The 21,359-nt window shown below is 36.1% G+C and overlaps 1 protein-coding gene across 2 annotated transcripts in view; it reads left to right on the top strand.

Annotated features, from left to right (window-relative positions):
* Positions 1 to 21,359, top strand: part of PIK3R4 (phosphoinositide-3-kinase regulatory subunit 4) — a 70,663-nt gene that overhangs the window by 9,264 nt on the left and 40,040 nt on the right. For both annotated transcript variants that reach the window (XM_074405448.1, XM_010335820.3), the window contains 5 exons: positions 480 to 613; positions 2,318 to 2,900; positions 6,039 to 6,173; positions 7,743 to 7,964; positions 12,857 to 13,030. In XM_074405448.1, coding sequence (XP_074261549.1) covers positions 480 to 613; positions 2,318 to 2,900; positions 6,039 to 6,173; positions 7,743 to 7,964; positions 12,857 to 13,030 — 1,248 coding nt within the window. The remainder of the gene's footprint in view (positions 1 to 479; positions 614 to 2,317; positions 2,901 to 6,038; positions 6,174 to 7,742; positions 7,965 to 12,856; positions 13,031 to 21,359) is intronic.

Here is a 21,359-nt window from a genome sequence, read left to right as displayed (position 1 = left end):
TGATTCTTGTGCCTCAGCTTCCCAAGTAGCTGGGACCACAGGTGTATGCCATTATGCCTTGCTAATTTTTGTATTTTTGGTAGAGACGGGTTTCATCATGGTGACCAGACTGGTCTCGAACTCTTGACCTTAGATGATCTGCTGGACTTGTCCTCCCAAAATGCTGGGATTATAGGTGTGAGCCACTGCGTCTGGCCTATACATTCATTTTAAATTATAGAACTGGAAAATCATTTAATTTTTTTTAAGAGGGAGGAAAATTGTTTGGCTTTTTGACTTTATACTTTAGAAACCAGTGTTTGGGCAGTAGACATTTTCCCTATCAGCTTGGTTGTAGATGTATGTTGTATTAAAAATTTTAATTTCATTTACTTCAGAGTTTTGTATTTTGGGCTTTATGAACTCTTGGAGTTCTCAGTCTATATTGCATGATATTTTGCATCTCTTTTCTAACAGAATTATACCTGTTAATTTTTCAGGTTGTGTGATAGCTGAGCTTTTTACAGAAGGTGTACCATTATTTGATCTCTCTCAACTTTTGGCTTATAGAAATGGACATTTTTTCCCTGAACAAGTGCTAAATAAAATTGAAGATCGCAGCATCAGAGAATTGGTAACTATGCTACAAATATTTGCCAAAAAGTTTTTAATAGGATTTTGTTCCCACTGGTGCTTTAATCAGTTTTCTGGAATGTTGTAAATTTGGAATAAAACAGTAAAACACTGTAGGCTAATATAAACAGCTTGGTGGTGTTACTTTGTTAGGGAAGAATATATTGTTTTTTTTCCCCTTCAGGCACAGAGCTCGTTTGACTTAAAAAAAAATCTATTATCTATCTTCCCACTATAATCTTCAGCTCTCCATTTTACAGATTTGAAAGGAAGTCAGGTGGTTTCTAGGAGTTGGAGAGGTCTTTCTGGATAGAGCTTGCCAGTAAGAAATGAAGAAGACAGACATTTAAAATGAAGGAGGCAGGAAATGTCAACTTGAATAATACAGCAATACAGGGCATTGCATATAGAAGCAAATAGCTTTGTATTAATACATGAAGTTGAGGGCAGTTCTGGAAAGGCAGCTACAGAAGCACAAATTAGTATAGCAGAATGGGTGTGAGGAATCCTGTGGGGGATCACCTAAGCCACATGCCTACATTACTGTTTGAGGGTGTTGTTTCTAAGTCAGTTATAGGGTAACTGATGCTTGTGGTGATGACTCTGAGTGATGGAAAAGATTGGTGTGTTTAGAATATTATTTAATTAGGGAAATATATAATAAATTTTAATTTCCCTTAAATATGGCAAATATTAAAAAATAAGATGCTTCAGCAGAAGCCAGTTTAGGCCGTATTTACTGAACAGTGCACTGGATTAGGAGTTGGTGTAGTGTTCTAACTTTGGGTATGGCACATACTTTTTATATTGCTTTGGCTATGTAACTTCATGTCATTGGGCATACATTTTCTTAACTGTGAAAGAAATGAATTTGTTTAATCTTTAGGGCCTAGTCCAAACTGAAAACAATTCTAGTTAACATTTTCTTTTAGTACATTTGATTCCTCCGTGTTCACTACTAGGCTCATATTTAAAATATAAACAGAAGGTTCAAATAACTCAGTACATTTTGTGATATTTATTTGCATAATAACTGATACCCTATGGGTGTCTAGGAGAGATTAAAGTATGTTCTGCACATTGAAAAAAATTTATTTCCTATGATACTAGAAAACACAGGATAAATTCAAATTGGGTATATCATTTCTAATGTTTGCAGAATTTAGCATGTCTTTGACACTATTTGAAAACTTTGAGCCACTGATTCCCTTATTGATTAGATCCTAGAGCTGTACTTAAACTACATATTTTTTTGGACTTGTGGCAATAAGGTTCTGAACCATAACCTGGGATATGTAAACGGATTTTAGGGGTTCTGTGATTCCTTCCAGAATTGTATGGGTTTTTGTATGCAGAAATTATGTGTATACATTTTTCTCTGGAAGAGATCCATTGCATTTCTCAGATTCTTAGTGGTGTTTCCTACTCAGAAAAAATTATAAGAATCTTTGAGTTGTGGACAGGAATATATTAGTCCCTATTTTAATAAATGGGGAATACTGAGCTCCTCTTTATGTGTCAGGGCCATCTGTAATATATTTATGTATAATTTCTTACTGCTTTCTAGGGTGATAGAGTCACAAATCATTTAGTAGTCAGGTTCCGAAAGATCCTTTAAATTGTATGTAAATTGCCCTTGTAACTTTCATCTGGTTTACTTTTCTATTCTCAAATCTATTTTAATTCTTTTCTTCTTTTGGTATAGGTAACTCAGATGATTCACCGTGAGCCAGATAAACGTTTAGAGGCAGAAGATTACTTAAAGCAGCAGCGTGGCAATGCTTTTCCTGAAATATTTTACACTTTCCTTCAGCCCTACATGGCCCAGTTTGCCAAGGAAACGTTTCTGTCTGCAGATGAGCGTATTCTGGTTATACGGAAGGATTTGTGCAACATTATTCACAATCTCTGTGGACATGACCTGCCAGAAAAAGCTGAAGGAGAGCCTAAGGAAAATGGGCTGGTTATCTTGGTATCTGTTATAACATCCTGCTTACAAACTCTTAAATACTGTGATTCCAAACTAGCTGCTTTGGAACTTATTCTTCATTTGGCTCCAAGATTAAGTGTTGAAATCCTTTTGGATCGTATTACTCCATATCTTTTGCATTTCAGCAATGACACTGTTCCTAGAGTGAGAGCTGAAGCCTTGAGGACATTAACCAAAGTTCTTGCTCTCGTCAAAGAGGTTCCTCGCAATGATATCAATATTTATCCGGAATATATTCTGCCAGGCATAGCTCACTTAGCCCAGGATGATGCTACTATCGTTAGACTAGCCTATGCTGGTAAGAGTTTATTGTCCAAATATTAGCCATTTAGATATTTTTTAAGTTAATGACTAGACTAGCCTATGCTGGTAAGAGTTTATTGTCCAAATATTAGCCATTTAGATATTTTTTAAGTTAATGACTATAATACTGCTTGTTTTTCTGATTTGTTTGAGAATTCCAAACACGAACTTTGCTCTTGGAACTATTTGTGTACATTTTGATAATATTTCTAGTTACTTTCTTCCTGGGAATCAACGTTAGTGTGTTCTCTCACTTTTGAAATGATCAGAATTATCAAGTGATGGAATTTTGTGGTTTTCCTAGGAATATTATGTTCAACTTGGAATAAGACTAATGTTTACAAGTAATGTGTTTCTGACCTAGTGTCTTTAGGCCTTTACGAAGTTTCTCTAACAATGTGGCTATTTAACTGTCAGTTTTGGGATATAACAATTTATTGCTGTTGAAAAAGATTAGTTTTGCTGCATGATTTGATGTTGAAAGAACTTAGTATACTAATTTACTGAAGTTTACGGTTTTCCAGTTACTGTACTGTTTAGTATTTATGTCTTCTTTGTGATGAGATGGGTGCACCATACACACCTACCTGTTTTGCTTGTAATTCTCACTCAAAATCAGGTGATACAGATTTATGTTTTTAGCTCCCCAAATTAATTCTGAAAGCTTATTTCTGCGTGAGAAATACCACTGAAACATTTATATAAAATGTTTCTGTAATATACTCTGATAGAAATCAGGGATTCTGTTTTGAAGTCTTTGTAGATAGTATGTGTGTGGTGATGATATTGTCATTTTTTTTTGAAAGAAGCTTGCTTAGTTCATTGATTTTACAATTTATTATTATTTTAATGAAATATGTGAGAAATGGTCTTTGGACTCGGCTTATCTCTGGGCACATCCACAAAGTGATTGGTGATAGATGGTTTTTTTCCCCTCATACGTAGATTTTTTGTTTATGTTTACCTCTGCCTATTATTTATGGTTTTTATAACTATATAGGTATGAACTTCAGGCCTAGAAATCCAGAATTTCTCTAAGACACATCAAAATTTATCATTTATAACAAAGCATAGTTGTAACTCATTTGGCAAATAAAAATAATTGAACCAGATAAAATCACAAGTAAAATAAAGGTTTATGAGTTTTAAAAACAAGCTCTATCTTCTTTACCAGAATTTTGTCGTCCTCCTTTTTGGTGCCGTGTATCTTAATCTGTTCTCAATTGTGCTAAACAGGTCATGTTCTGATGAAGTGCCATATTAGCATATTGATACTCAATTACTAATAGGTAGCAAATGAAAATAGCTACTGTTTATTGAAAAATCTGCTCAAGGTTGTTTGCAAAGGTCAACTGCAACAACCTTGAGCATTAGATGTTTTATTACCTTCCTTTTACAGGTGAGGAAATTGGGGTTAGGATAGACTAAATAACATGACCCAAATGTATGTGGTCTAATTCTCATTTCTCAGAGCTCCTGCTCTAGATTGGTTTTGAAGCATTCCTACTTTTCTTTGGTCTTCTGGGTCTTTGTGGTGAGAGTCCATGATAACCCAGGGTCAGTGCCAGCACCTTGCATTGTCATTTATTCATGGCCTAGTATGTGATCACCCAGGCTGGAATGCAGTGGGGAGATCATAGCTCACTGCAGCCTTGGCTTTCTAGGCTCAAGCCATCCTCCCAACGCAACCAGCAAACAGCTGGAACTATAGGTGTGTAACACCATGCCTGGCTTATTTGCAGTCTTTTTAAATAGAGCCAGTCTGTTTGACCATGTATGGTTAAATGTACCTAAAATACATGTGTCAATAATTTTAAAAGTTTAAACATGTTTTTCTTTAGAGTATTTTTTAAATATCATAGATGCTGGTATAGATTTGTGTAAAGTGAACTTCCAAGTGTGCTTATGGACTTAAATGGGGAAATAAGTATAGATGTACTCAGACTTTAGAGGTGCCCAGGAAAGTAAGAGACTTTTCCTGATAAAGATTTGCTCATTAAAGTGGTAATATTGATCTAGAATTTTGGCATATTATCCAGATATGGCCCAGAATTTTTTCCATCTTTAGGGTGAGCAAGCATTATAAGGTATTAACATCTTGCTTACTTAGAAGTTAATTTTTATTCTATTCAGAGCATTGTTGAACCTGGCAGGGGTGGGGAGTGGGACCCCAGAATGAAGGGAATAATTGTATTTGACAGACTCAAAGATTTCAACTGCCAGAGGTACATTTAGATTTCAGAGATGTTGGAAAGCAAGGAAAAAATAAGGTTATTTTAAGTTTAAGTTAGTTAAGCTTTATGTTCAGTGCTATTCACTGCCAAGAAGGAAAAGACTACAGTCTTTGGCTGGTTATGATCATATGTTAAGAAACACATATGTAAAGTGGGAGGCAAGGTAGGACATAGACACAAGAATAAGTAAAAATGGAAGGGAGAAGAAAGTGTAAGTGAAGAGCAGATACAATTGATAGTAAATGTGACAGCAGAAATTAAAAGTTACTTTGCAGTGAGTGGTGAGGAGGATCAGTCTTTGTAGGTCATCAGAGAAAGAAGATACAGACAACTGTATAAATGTGGTAGTCTGCCGCTTTGGTTCACTAGGAACTTAAGTATCACTTGTAAAGCAGTCTAACCGTGGTTTCTCTTTGAGGCAGTTGTGACTCTTCATTTATATGTGAAGAAACTGTCTCAGATTGCTTAAATAGCCAAGTTAATAAGTGGAAGGTTGAGATTTGAACCCAGATATGTCTGATCCCAAAGCTTAACTTGATCTGTTATTTTAATGTGGATGTTTCTTTGTCTAATAAATATCTCTCACTTGTCAAGGTATTGTTTAAATTGTAAGTCTCTGCAGAGAATTAGGCCTCAGTAGATTTGGGTGTTAGGTTATTTTTGTGTTATTATGATTATTATTTTTTAAGCTGTGTTTCATTAATAAAACTGGCAGTTTGGAGATAGTTGTAGATTATAAGCTGGGTTACTAAAATCTGATTAGGTTAAATGCTACATTGATAAGTTCAGGTTTTCCCATAGACTTATGATTAGTATTTATATGTATAAAGACGGAGGAAACGTTGTAAGTTTTACAGAGAGTTAAGTTTGTAATGATAAATTTTCTTTTTATTTTATAGAAAACATAGCTCTGCTGGCAGAAACAGCTCTGAGATTTCTGGAATTAGTACAGTTAAAAAATCTTAATATGGAAAATGACCCCAATAATGAAGAAATAGATGAAGTTACACATCCAAATGGAAATTATGACACAGGTTGTATAATTTTCTCTTCTAGATTTCCTATTATTTAGAATGAATTGGTGATGCTAACTTGTAAAACTTATCATTTGTAGTTTTCATGTATATATTAGATAGGAAGAGTCACTGGTGTCTAATTATTCTCTCTCTCCTCATAAACGGTTACCTTGCTGGAAAACAATCAGCTTGTCAACCTGGATACTAAACCCAATTGTTTATTAGCCAGAATAGATTTGTGTGAACAGTAAAGCCAGCTGAATTACATAATCCTCAAAAAGAAGAAAAGTTTAGAAACATCATAGCTAAAGAAACTAAACTTTTTCTTTTTATGTGAGTATATTCTGAATATCCTCAGTCAAAAATCGTTTTTATTTCGTACTATTTGTGATTTACATTTCAAAACCATAAAAGAACAGATGTGATGATGATAAACTTATTGAAGTCAAAGTCCCTGTCTTAGATTTTCTTTGCATTATACAACTCTATAGGTTTTTAATTAATATTTGTTGAGTAAAAGATTTAGAAGTAAAGTAAAAGATGTAAGTTTCTCCAGGATGATTCTAGTTGTGAAAAACGAGAGAAATCTAGTTTTTAGAATGTTGTGCTATAAATAACAGTGGTTGTTTTGTTAGAATGGCACCATTTTTAGACAACATGTATTATCTAGAGTTGAATTACAGTGGAATAATTTTGAAGTTATGGGAGGATATATCAGGACATCCAGCCTTTTTTTGTGGACTTACTTGGAAAATAATGCTGTCCTATAGCCATGTAATTGGACCTGTTTAGGTAATAAAGTTAAATGTTGAAATTTTTTAGGAGGTAAAGTTTTTCTTAATGTGAGCATATAGTCTTGCATGTCAGACCTTTCTCCTTAACAGTAGTTGGACCAAGAGTGGCCCTGTCTTCTGTGTATTCACAGGCAATTGTTAAAGATTAGCTCTGCATCGGGCAAATTAGGAGCCTACTCTAAGCACTAGAGCGTGGTGGTGAATAAGACAGAAATGATCCCTGCTCTTGAACTTACATTTTAGTAAAGAGAAAATAGGCAACTAAGTAAATAAGTAAGAAAAAATGAGGGTAAGGAAGAGATTAGGCCAGAGAAGAAAACAGTGTGCAGATCAAGTAAACCCTTGACAGAACTTGCAGTGTATTTTTTGGCTTGCTAAAATAAACTGATCTTTGAAAACACGTTCTACAAGGATTGCTCAGTACCATCACGTTATATCCTTATCCTATCTAGTATTTTCAAGTCCTTGATTAACTTGGACCTTATTGGGGCAGTGTGATTTCTTTTCTGGTGCTTCTGTGTAATTTTCTCCCTGAGCTCATAAATGAAGCTCTTTAATTAGTGAGATAGATGCTTGTGGCATCTGCTTGTTAGGATATTCGATATACTTCACTTTATATTTCACTTTCCCATCCTTCAGAGCTTTGAATAACGGAAAAAAAATTGGTGATTAAAGACTTTGGTGGCTTCTGTGATCAATCTCTCTGATGAGTAAGAAAGACTGGGACTATGTGTTCAGGGGAAAAATTGATCCTATTTCTTTTTTCTTTTCTTTCTTCCCTTTTTTTTTTTAGAGCTTCAAGCCTTACATGAAATGGTCCAGCAGAAAGTTGTTACTTTGCTAAGTGACCCTGAAAATATTGTAAAACAAACCTTAATGGAAAATGGAATAACACGGCTGTGTGTGTTCTTCGGACGTCAGAAAGCCAACGATGTTTTGTTGTCCCACATGATTACCTTCCTAAATGATAAGAATGATTGGCATCTCCGTGGAGCATTTTTTGATAGTATAGTTGGTATGTGTTTTGCTTTTAAATTCATCATTTAAGATTTTTAATTATCCTTTCAGATATTTCCATGCAATCTGAAAGATAGATGATACGACCAAATTTAATTAATAATGAAATGAATTCCTACTATTTCTGTCTTCGTGCTGCTTTTGGATGATGTAAGTGTTTTAGCTTGGTAAAATAAAGAGTTGGTAAATCAACCTGTGGTACATCCATATGAAAGAATATCATGTGGCCATTAAAAATTATATTTTAACAGAATAATGACCTGGAAAGTACCATGAAATATGTTAAAGTGACCTAAGTAGGTTGTAAATCCTCTTAAAGTATGATTGCTTTTGTGTAAAGGTAACTAATAGAAATTACGTGTTTATAAACATGTTAATAAAAGTGAACTCGCATCTCTTTTAGAATCAGAAAATAACAGTTAAAATATAATTATAGTTGAAAATCAATCTAGTTGGAAAGAATTAAGTTAAAGGCTTTGTGTAAACTTCAAATTTGTGAAAATTTAAGCAGCATTTTTTTGCTGTTCTTTAATTTTATAATTACTGATTTTTAGATTAAAGTCAGACGTCGTGTCTTTTATGTGCATGACTTCTATTACATTTGGATTCAGAATTAGAAGTACATGAAGTGGACAATATTTTATATGAATTAAGTCATGTTCGATACAGGATTTAGTATTTTTCTCTTTTGAATGGTAACTGACCCCCTTTTCCCTGAAGGTACTGATCTTTTCAGTTTAAGATTTAGCCAGTTATGAAATATTATATGTTAAATTCATATTATGATTATCCACTATCCTTTATTATATAATTTCCCACCTGGTTATAACAGTTTATCTGTTAACCCAAAAGGTTTAAAGACTATTCTGCACATTGGAAAGCTTGGCTGGTATCCAAACTTTCTCTGAGGCAGCAGAAACCTGTAAGTTTAAGTTTTGGTTCCCAATAATATGGGAAAGTAACTGTTACAAGGTTTGCTGTTTGTTTTTTTTTTTCTAAAAAAATAAAATGCAAGAAACTTACGTGGCTACAGGATTGATATTTCTGCAAATGCTATCATATGTTTTGCAGGAAACAGTACTTTCTACTTTGAAAAACTTTCAAATTCCCTGTTTTTCTTGCTTTGTTATTATTGGAAATTACCGTACCTGTTTTTTTTCAGACATCTTTTTTTTTTTTTTTTGCATTGGTTAATAGCTGCATCCTAGTCCTCCATCTGGAACTTCGCCTGACTCTGTTCCTGAATACAGGATTCTTTGATTCTTAGGTCTTTTTGTCTTCCTTGTTCCCGTCTTCTTTCAAATAATATTTTTATTTCCTCTCGGGAAAAGTTCGTTCTTAAAACTTCCCCTATCTATTGGTCAGTTCATGTGTTCTTTGAAACATATATTAGTTCTTTTCAAATTTAAAAACAATTTTTTTTATTAATAAAAGCTTATATTACTTTTGGAAATTAAACTTGGAAAAATAGGGAAATTACAGAAACCAAGAAGAAAATAAATGACCTTTAATCCTACAACCCATGTACAATCTCTGTTAAAGCTTTGATGTTGTTTCCCATAGCTCTTCCTCTTCTTTTTCCATTCCATTTATCCCTTTTTGTCATATGCTGGTGGTTAAAAGCAGGCATTGTGGAGCTAAACTGTTGGGCTCAAGTGTTTGCTTTGTCACTAGTTGTTCTTGGAAAATCAATTTTTTTATGCTTTAGTTTACCTATCTGTAAAATGGAGATAATAATAGTGCCTGTCTTACTGATTGTTTGGGGATACAATGAATTAATGTACGTAATAGTGCCTGGCATAAGTGCTATACATATATTACTACCTAATTTTATTTTATTATTTCTTAAAATCTTTTTTTAATATACTTTAAGTATTTTCTCATGTCATTAAAAATTTATTTGAAACCATAATTTAATAGATCTAAATTATTCCGTTGTAATATAATAATTAATAATCTAAATTATTCCGTTGTAATCTAATAATTCCATTGTATTCATAGTTTTGCCAAGATTTATTTAACCCTTTTGGATATTTTCATTTTTCTGTCAAATATAGATAATTTATATATTTGGTGTAAAGTATGTACGTAAGTAGTTGTTTCTGCTTATTTTCCTAAAGTAAACAATTTTAATTACTCTGTTAAAGAATGTGAATTTATTTTTAAAACTCATGACACATTTGTAAGCTATTCAAGAAGATTATATCATTTTGCATTCCCATCTCCATTAATGCTGCATACCTGACATTCAGTGTGAAATAGGCTTTACTTAATCTTTGCCTGTTGGAAGGGTAAAATAATAACTTGTTTAGCTATGTATTTCTTAGTTTAGCTATCAAGTTGAAAAACTTTCTCATGTTGATTATTCATATTTCTAATACTATGAATTTTAAAATTCATAATTTTGGCTTATTTTGTCCTGATATTCTTTTCTTGTTCTTTTTGAGACTTTATATGCACATTAAGAACATTAATTTTTTTAAATCCATTTTAAGTGCACATTTCTCAGTTCTTTAACTTGATTTTTTTAATCTTTTTTGTAGACTATTTTTCTTGTCAGTTTATTTGATGTTTTTGCTTTGTGATTTTTTTTAACTTTTGTATATAAAATCTTTTCCATTTCAGAATTAGATTTATAATCTGTTGTGTGCTTGCCTTCTTTTTCATGCTTTATTTTTCACACTTAACTGTTTAATGGATCTTTATGGTCTTGTGATGTAAGGTGAAATCTAAATTTTCTTCTTTTTTTCAGATATGTAACCGATTTTCTCAACGTAATTTATTAAGCGTTTTTTTTGTTTTTGTCTTACTGGTTTGTGAAACTGGTTTTTGTTTGTTTGAGACGGAGTCTTGCTCTGTCCCCCAGGCTGGAGTGCAGTGGCGCTATCTTGGCTTGCTGCAACCTCTGCCTCCCGGGTTCAAGCCATTTTTCTGCCTTAACTTCCCGAGTAGCTGGGATTATAGTGTACGCCACCATGAAAGCTAATTTTTGTATTTTTAGTAGAGATAGGGTTTCACCATATTTGCCAGGCTGGTCTTGAACTCCTGACCTCATGATCTGCCTGCCTCAGTCTCCCAGAGTGTTGGGATTACAGGCGTAAGCCACCATGCCCAGCTGAAACTCTTTTATCATCTGTTGCATGCTTCTGTCTGTTAAGGTCAGTTTTCTGGGTATCTAGTCTATTCCATTGATTTTTCTATCCTTGTACTCATATTCATAGCCATATTCAGTTTACGATATTATGTATTTTTAATCAATTTTATCTGATAGGGTAAGTTTCCAGATGTCATTCTTTATTTTCAAAATATTTGTAGCTATTTTAGCTCATTGTACATTTCAGTTTGTAAGGTTCCTAAATATAATCCACTGGAATTTTAGATAGTGTTTTTCCTTTCATCAAACAATTATGACTTTTTTTAATCATAAAGGAAATAGGCTTTTAGAAATCATAAAATTTAATCAAAAGTTAAAATGTATGAAAATCAATAGTTGAAATTTCCAGAGGCAACTACTCATCTTTGTGCTTTTGTTTTAGTGTTTTTAGGTGATTATCACCATATCAGTAAATAATATTTTTTTTAAGTAAATGATATTTTCCTGTTACTATATTCAGAATAACCAACTTTGGACTTTATCTCTTGGATTTTTTTCTATGCCAGGTGAAGATTTAACTTACTCATAACATGCCTTGATCTTTCTTCTCTTCTCAGTTTTTGAGATGTTGACTACTATTTTCAGTGCTTTTGTTTTTAGCTTGTTGTTTTAATAACTTTAAGTAATTAAGTCTGTTTTGTATTGCTTGACCTCTGATTTGCACTACAAGATTAGTGCCCCTTTTGTTTCTCTTTAACCTGTTTCTCTTCTTACTGTTTAGTTGAGAATTGAGAACTCTCCAACAATTTTATTGTTATAAGTAATAATACATTCTGTTCTATAATCATAAAGTATTTTATGTATAGAATGATTATGAAGCTTCAAAACAAAATGTACATGATTATGAATGTGTAAATTTTAGGCTATGGAGCCAAGTAGTATTCTGTAATTATATTTGCTTCATCACAATCTTGGTTCAGTGACTGTCCCCCTCACCAGTTGAGTATGTTTACAGCAAGGTCAGTGGATTCTACTTCACTTCCTCTTTTAGTTACCAAATACATTATTTTAATTTTATATTTGGACTGTGATTTTCTTGAACAATTTTTGTTTGTTCTGGAATTTTAGATTTCTTTGTTTTCCTTTTAGAAAGAAAAGTAATATATTGTCACCATATCTATAATAGCTAGCTTGTTTCTTATTAGTTTTATTTGTTGCTTGGAATCTATTCCATTTTCTTCTTGATGATATTTCTTGAAATTTATTAGTTTTTAATTCTAATCTGGACTGACTTATTTCAAGGTCTTTGCCAGCTTTTTTTTGCCCTTGAATTCTTGGGTTGAAATTTTCCTGGACAGGAAAGGTTGCATGGGAGGCAGACCTTTAATAGTCCTTACATATCTTGAAATGACCTATTTATCTTTTTATTTAATTGATAGTTTGAAAGTAGAATTCTTTTCATAACTTTGAATGCCTTGCTCGCCTATGCCTTGTCTTCTAACCTCCGTTGCTGCTGAATTTTATGTAATTCCAGTTTGATTCTTCCTTTTCAGGAGACCTGTGTTTTCACTTTTGTAAGTTTTAGAATCTTAACTTCTCTGTAGTATCCGAGAATTTCTTAATGGTTTGCTTTGCTGTGGGTCTTTTTAACTTTATCATGCTGGGTAGGAAGTCCAGTGTTCTTTCCTAGGTAATTGATCAATATGTTTGGCTTTTACTTAATTTTATTGCTTTGTTTAATAATATACATACTTTTAGGTATTGAATAATCACATAATGTTACTTTTCGTTTCCAGGTGTTGCTGCCTATGTTGGCTGGCAAAGCTCCTCAATTCTTAAGCCCCTGCTGCAACAAGGCCTTAGTGATGCTGAGGAATTTGTTATTGTGAAAGCTCTTTATGCCCTTACTTGTATGTGCCAGTTAGGATTGCTGCAAAAACCTCATGTTTACGAATTTGCCAGTGATATTGGTAAGTTTCTGTTTCTTAAAATTAGAATGAGAAAATTAGGATGCGTGAAGAACTTTAAAAAATTTCTAGGTAATGTAGAGTGAGAATTGCAACTTCATTGTTCCTACTGTTGATTGATTGGGGTTCCTACTATTGATTGTGTGGGTGTGCATGTGTGCATGCTTATATGAATGTGAGAGACAGACAAGCTGACTCATTGGCTCCTCCAGCCCCGGTTGGGAAGTACTGCTTTGTTCCATCTGTTGTTAAGTCTGTTACCTTTAACAAGAAGCAAGACTGGGTTTTTGTTGTTGTTGTTGTTGTTGTTTGTTTTTTGAAACAGAGTCTCACTCTTGTCACCCAGGCTGGAGTACAGTGGTGTGATCTTGGCTCACTGCAACTTCTGCCTCCTGGGTTCAAGCCATTCTCCTGCCTCAACCTCCTGAATAGCTGGAATGACAGGCACCCGCCACCATGCCTGGCTAATTTTTTGTTGTTGTTGTTGTTGCTGTATTTTGTATTTTTAGTGGAGACGAGGTTTCACCATGTTGGCCAGTCTGGTCTTAAACTCCTGACCTCAGGATCCAACTGCCTTGGCCTCCTAAAGTGCTAGGATTACAGGTGTGAGCCACTGCGCCTGGCTCTGGCTAGTTTTTAAATTCTCTTTTGTAGAACATGGGTCTTGCTAAGTCACTCAAGATGGTCTCAAACTCTGGACTCAAGTGATTCTTTTCCCTTGACCTCTTGAAGTGCTGGGGTTACAGGCATGAGCCACCTTACCTGGTTTTATTTTTAATTTTTTGAGGAATTGCCATACTGTTTTTCATAATAGTTGTATAAATTTACATTCCCATGAGTGATATACCACACAGCTCCCTTTTCTCCACATTCTTTTCTTTTTAAAAAAATTATTTTCTCTTTTTTTTTTTAACCTCTTGTTCAGCCAAGGTCATTTTGTTTCTTTTTTTTTCTCCACATTCTTGCCAACACTTGTTTCCTTTTGGTTTTTTTAATAATACCCATCCTGGCAGGTATGTAGTGATATCTTACTGTGGGTTTGATTTGCATTTTCCTCATGATTAGTGACATTGAGCATTTTTAAATATACCTGTTGGCTATTTGTCCTCTTCTGAGAAATGTTTAAAGCCTTTGCCCATTTTTAGTTGGGTTGTTTTCTTGGTAATGAGTTGTTTGAATTCCTTACATACTGTGGTTGTTATTCCCTTACCAGATACATGGTTTGTAGATATTTTCTTCCTTTCTATAGCTTGTCCCTTCACTCTGCTGATTGTTTTATTTGCTGTGCAGAAGCTTTTTAGTTTGATTTGGTCCCATTTGTCTATTTTTGCTTTTGTTTCTGTGCTTTTGAGGTCATATCCAGAACACCATTGTTCAGACCAATACCAAGAGGCTTTTCCCCTGTGCCACCTTCTCATAATTTTATAGTTTCAGTGCTTTGGGAAGTACAGCTATTTTGACAATATCAATTCTCTCAGTCTGTGAACATTGGATTTTTTTCATTTATTTGTGTCTTTAATTTCTTTAATCAATATTTATAGTTTTTAATATCTAAATCTTTCACCCTCTTGGTTAAATTTATTTCTAAGCATTTTGTTCTTTTAGGTGCTGTTGTAAATGGGATCATTTTCTTATTTAAAAAATTTTTTTGATATTTCATTCCTAATATATAGAAACCACTGACTTTTGTTTGTTGATTTTGTATCTTGCAACTTTCCTTAATTGTGGGTAACACCCCCCATGGGCACCGAAGAAGGAGAACTGTCCAGACCCTAGGAACAATTAGTGCCTGAAAAATATCTTAGTTTATAGTGTTATTACTCAGCTGTTTCCTTTAAATAATCCTTTATATATAATCATATATTAGTTTGTAGAATTAGTGCCTGAAGTATAACTTACTGCTTACATATATCTAGCTTATATAATCATACTTAATACTTATATCTAACATACTTAGTTCTATATAATCTTGCTATATAATCATATAGGTATTGTAGTCGGAGCTGTACTGACACATTTAGTGCTGATTTATATATCTTTCTATATAACCATAGAGTAGTTTGTACTAGGAGGAATGCCTAGAGCAGTCACAGAACAGAAGCAGTACATGGGAAAACAGCCAGACCAGGACAAGAGCCAAAGACCCAGGCGGTGGTGTCCCTGCCTGAAAGGGCATATGCTGTATGGCAGGCTTGGACCAAGAGCCTTTCCTCCTGATAAAGGAGTTGTGGTACCTTGCATCCAGTTCCTTTGGAAAGTAGCCCTCAAGCCTGAGATCCTGGAAATAATCGAGGGTGAAGAACCCCTCTGGTGTGACCAGTCACGGCAGTTGTACACCCTGTCAGTCTTTTCTCGCTTCTGTGCTAGTGCAAATCATCCTCCCGTAAATATTTTAAGAGAGGAGCACAGTCTGTCAGCTCCCACTGCGTTGGCTTACAGTATCCTTCTATTAGAAATCCTTTGAAGTCTCTAGCCCCCAGATAAGAAGTGTTGTATATGACACATGTTGCACACAGCCCACCTCCTTGCCTCGGTGACCTAAGGTGGGTGGACCCCTTTTCTATACGTGACCCTCTACTACTGTGCACAGCACAGCGCCCTACTGCGCATGGCCCACCTCTCTGCCCAGGTGACGTAATGTGGTGGCTCCCTCGCTTGTGACTCGTGATTATGTGTGCCCTATTACTCAGCCTGTAGATGATGACCTCACTTACAACCCTGTCCACTGCTTGTACCTAATAAATACAGATGCTTCTGGGCATTTGGGGCTCTTGCTGATCTCCACTCACAGGTGGCATGGCCCCCCAAGTCTAGCTGCTCTTCACCAGTTCTTCAGTGTCCTATCTCTTTACTTCTCAGATCCTGCACCTCAGCACAGCATAAGGGACACCCCATGACCCTGTGGGGCCCAACACCCCTACACTGAATTTGTTCATTAGTTCTAATGAATTTTTGGTGGCATCATAAGGGTTTTCTACATGTAGGATCGTGTCGTCTGCAAATAGAGACAGTTTAAGTTATTCCTTTCCCATTTGGATACCTTGTATTTCTTTTTCTTGCCTAATTGTCTTGCTCTACCAAGGACATCCAGTACTGTGTTGGACAGAAGTGGCAAAAATGGGCATCCTTGTCTTTGAGTATGTGTTAACTGTGGGCTTGTTATATGTGGCCCTTATAATACTCTTTTTTTTGAGACGGAGTCTTGCTCTGTCGCCCAGGCTGGAGTGCAATAGTGCAATCTCAGCTCACTGCAACATCTGCCTCCCGGATTCAAGTGATTCTCCTGCCTCTTCCTCCCAAGTAGTTGAGATTACAGGTGCCAACCACCATGCCTGGCTAATTTTTGTATTTTTAGTAGAGATGGGGTTTCACCGTGTTGGCCAGGCTGGTCTCAAACTCCTGACCTAGTGATCCTCCTGCCTTGGCCTCCCAAAGTGTTGGGATTACAGGCCTGAGCCACTGCACCCAGCTCTAATGCTCTTTTTATATATTTTGATCCCCCAATGTTGGGTGCATAAGTATTTTTATTGATATATCCTCTTGATGAATTTACCCCTTTATTATAATGTAGGGACCCTCTTTGTCCCTTTTGGCAGTTTCTACTTAAATTCTGTTTTATCTGATACAATATAGCCACCCCTGCTCTTTTTTTGATTACTATTTTCATGGACTATGTTTTTCCATTCTTTCACTTTCAGCTTACATCTGTCCTAAAAACTAAAGTGAGTCTCTTGTAGATAGCATATAGTGGGCTCTTGTTTTTTAAATTTATGCAGTCTTTGTTTGGATAATGTTATCAGTTTATATTTAAAGTAAGTATTGATTGTTAAGGCTTTAAAACTGTCATTTTGTCAGGTTTTTTTTTGTTGTTGTTTTGTTTTGTAATTCCTTTATCCCTTTCTTCCTCTCTTGGTGTCTCCCTTTGGGTTTTGATTTTTTTGTAGTGCTTTGCTTTGATTCCTTTATCTTTTATGTTGTGTTTTGTACTTTTTGTGTGTGTGGTTACCATGAGGCTTACTAAGGTATCTCACAGTCATAACAGTGTATTTTAAGTTGATAACAACTTTGACCTTATACAAAAACTCTACATTTTAACTTCTCTTCCTCTTGTATTTTCTGTTACTGATGTCACAGTTCACCTCTGTTATATATTTTGTATCCATTAACAAATTATTGTGGCTATAGTTATTTAAAATACTTCTGTCTTTTAACTTTATTCTGAAGTTAAAAAGTTATTTATGCACCATTATTACAGTTTCAGAGTATTCTGAAAGAACTGTTTTCTCACCTTTACATTGAGCTGTATACTTTCATACGTTTTTATGGTGTTATTTGATGTTCTATCATTTCAACTTGAAGAACTCCCTTGAGCTTTTTGTATAAGGCAGGTCTAGAGTGATGACCTCCTACAGCTTTTGTTTGGGAAGGTCTTGATCTCATCTTCATTTTGCAAGGACTGCTTTTCTTGACATGGTATTCTTTGTTGAAGTTTTTTATTTTAGTAGCATTTTAACATGTTAGTATTACATGTTTTAATAACATTTCTGCTGAGAAAACCACTGATGATCATATGAGGGTTCTTTTGTTTATTGAGTTGCTTTTGTCTTGCTGTCTTCAAAATTCTCTGTCTTTGAGAAGTTTATTATAATGTTTTTTGGTGAAGATATGTTTATATTTAATATGTTTGGAATTCCTTGGGCTTCATGGATCTGAGTGTTCATTTCCCTCTCCAGATTTGGGAAGTTTCCTGTCATTCTTTCTTTAAATAAGCTTTAATTCCGCTGATTGGATAATTTCAAATGACCTGTTTTTGAGCTCATTTATTCTTTCTTTTGCCCAATAAAGTTTGTTGTGGAAGCTGTCTATGGAGTTTTTCAGTGCATTTGTGTTCTTCTGATCCAGAATTTCTGTTTGGTTCCTTTTTATGGTTTCTTTGTCGTTGTGAACTTTTAATTTTCTTTGTATATTGTTTTCCGAATTTTGCTTAGTTGTCTATCTGTTCTGTTTTACCTCACTGAACTTAGATGAAATTTTTTTTTTTTTTTTTTTTAAAGACAGGGTCTCTCTCTCTCACCCAGGCTGGAATGCAGTGGTGTGATCGTTGTTCACTGCAGCCTCAAACTTTCTGGGCTCAAGCAGTCCTCTCATCTTAGCCTCCCAAGTAGCTGGGACTGCAGACATTTATTACCATACCTGGCTATTTTTTTTATTTTTATTTTTTTTGGTAGAGGTGGGGTCTTGCTTTGTTACCCATACTGGTCTCAAACTGGCTTCAAGTAATCCTCCCTTCTCCAACTCCCAAAGTGCTGGGATTACAGGCATGAGCCATTGTCTCTGTCTTTCTTTGAGATAATTATTTCAAATTCTTTGGTAGGCAGTTTGTAGCTCCATTTCTTTTTATTTTTTATTTTTTTAATTTAATTTAATTTAATTTAATTTTTTTTTGAGACGGAGTTTCGCTCGTGTTACCCAGGCTGGAGTGCAATGGCATGATCTCGGCTCACCGCAACCTCCGCCTCCTGGGTTCAGGCAATTCTCCTGCCTCAGCCTCCCGAGTAGCTGGGATTACAGGCATGCGCCACCATGCCCAGCTAATTTTTTGTATTTTTAGTAGAGACGAGGTTTCACCATGTTGACCAGGGTGGTCTCGATCTCTTGACCTCGTGATCCACCCACCTCGGCCTCCCAAAGTGCTGGGATTACAGGCGTGAGCCACCGCGCCCGGCCCAGCTCTCCATTTCTTTAGGGTCTGTTACTTGTTCTTTATTATGTTTTTTTGGTGGGCTTATGTTTCCCTGATTGATTCATGATCTTGTGACCTTGCATTGGTATCCATGTATTTAGGAAGTAGACACCTCTTCCAGTCTTTACAATAATCAGTCTGTCCAGAGATTCTGGGTAAGTGTCGGTGACATTGCTGCTGGTGTCCTTGGGCAGGCTGGCCTGGTTTTGGGGTCAGTAGGTTGATGGGCGTGGCACCTGCTTCCACAGGGGCTGGCCTGATGTTTGAATCCACAGAGTTAGGTCTGGAGCTTGATCCATTGTGGTAGGCCTTGATGATGGATCCACTGCAGCTGTCTTGGTGCTGGGTTCTCTGGTGTGGGCCTGTTGAGTTGTCCATGGGGTTGGGATTAGAGCCTAGGTCTATCATGTAGACCTGGAGCCTGTATCTGTGGGTGCTGGCATGAATCTTGGGTACATGTGGCTGACCTGGGGCAACCTTGCACCTGAATCTGTAGGAGCCTGCTTGGTGCTAGGTTGGGCCTAGAGTTATGCTCTCTGGGGATGTGCCAGGTCCTAATTCTGTAGGTGCTGGCTTGGCGCTGGGATTTATCAGGGCAGGCCTAGAGCCTGAGTCCAGCAGCTTGGTTCTGGGCCCTTTTTTCATGGAGGCTTGGCCTGGAGCCTGAGTCAGCAGGGACAATCCTGGAGACTGGGCCTGCAGTGACCAGCTAGGTGTCAGGGCCTACTAGGGTGGGTCTGGACCCTAGATACCCTCAAGCCTGGGTCCTCTGGGGTCATCTAGGCAGTAGGGCTGGCCTGGAGGAGGCCATCCCCTGTGGGAATGGGTCCATGGTGGTTGGCCTGGAACCTGGAACAGCAGGGGAGGGCATGCTTTGGGTTTTCACTTGGTTTCATTGGTTTGGGCCAGGTGTTAGAGTCCACAGCAAAGCCGAGTGCTCATTTGTCTCTTCCCCAACTTGGAAGCTATTGCTTTGTATTGGCTGCCTGGGCTTTGGGGAATGTTGACATGGGTAATGTGAAACTGCCCTTCCTGCCTTCTTCACTGGGCCTTTCTCATTTTTGTGCTATCCCCAGGTGCTGTAATCTCTCACTTGGACTCCTTTGTAATGGTGTTTTCATGCATTGATAGTTGTTAAAACAGGTTTTTTCCACAAGAGGATGAACACTAAAATGTCCTATCATATTGTTTTCACTTTCTAGTGTAGTGACTTTAAAGAGAACGGTGGAGGTGGTTTTTATGGTGATTATGATTTCTTTGGTAGTCCTTTTAAAAACTATACTCTTCCCACTTAGCTATTATGAATATTTTCCCCCACACTTGTCTTCTGATAAGTTGAATGTGTTGGATAAAGAAAAGAATGAGTATACTATTTCATAGGCAGTTCTTTCGATTCAGACTTCTTCTTCTTTTGAGTATTTGAGGTGCTTTGCATCAGTCAGCTACTTACTGATATAATAATGCTGTAGAACAGTCAACCACAGAATCTCAGTAAATCCTTCAGTAAGTTTCTCATCATGTACCTGTGGGTCGTGTGGGTGGCCTTGCTTCAGGCTCCGCATCTCCAGGTTGTCTCTGGTGACTCTGATTCATCTGTCTCATTCTGGGGCCCTCATTGTAGGGGTAGTGGTTACCCACATGACGTTCTCATGGTGTTGACAGAAGCACGAGAAGGCATACCCTTCAAATTCCTGTTTGTGTTACCTTGCCTAATATTAATTGGCCAAAGCAAGTGATAAAAACCAAAAGCAAGGGGACAGAGAAGTATCCTTTGTATACCACAAGTGTATAAAAGGTGTACGAGTATGGTTGTATAATACAGGAAAGTTAAGAATTGGGATAAGTAATTCAGTATAATACATTTCTCAACTCCTGTCAAACTATTATGGGTTTAGCTACTTTCTGGAGGTTTGCCAACATTTTTCCAGTTCTCTTCTTCCCTCTTACCACAGGGAAAATATCCAGTGTCCCTTGTTGGATGGATCAGAGATTGCAGGATATTTATGAAATAAACAAAACCTTCCTCATTTATAATTAGAAGAATTAGAAATGCGAGACCTTGGGAGAGAGATATTTGAATGCATCTTTTCTCCTTCCCCTTTTAATATAAGTATTAGTCTATGATGATATTCCTATTTCTCTGTTAATGTATATTTCTTATAAAACAATAAATATCCTTTGAATGCTGATGTGTTTGCATTCTCAGAGCTAACATAATTTTTCTTGCCTTTAAAAGTTTGTATTTTTTTCTAAATCAGGTTAGTCTGATGTCGATTAGTTGAAATCATTTATTTTATGTTTAATACATAAAATTGTTAAAAGGTATGAAAAGACATTTAATTTTCTGGTCTAATCTTATATTTTAAAACTTTTTTTTTTTTTTTGAGACGGAGTTTCGCTCTTGTTACCCAGGCTGGAGTGCAATGGCGCGATCTCAGCTCACCGCAACCTCCGCCTCCTGGGTTCAGGCAATTCTCCTGCCTCAGCCTCCTGAGTAGCTGGGATTACAGGCACACGCCACCATGCCCAGCTCATTTTTTGTATTTTTTTTAGTAGGGGCGGGGTTTCACCATGTTGACCAGGATGGTC

Source organism: Saimiri boliviensis, chromosome 9 (assembly GCF_048565385.1).
Source record: "Saimiri boliviensis isolate mSaiBol1 chromosome 9, mSaiBol1.pri, whole genome shotgun sequence".
Lineage (NCBI taxonomy): Eukaryota > Metazoa > Chordata > Mammalia > Primates > Cebidae > Saimiri > Saimiri boliviensis.
The sequence above is the reverse complement of the archived record's forward strand: the minus strand, read 5'-3'. Positions and strand labels throughout refer to the sequence as shown.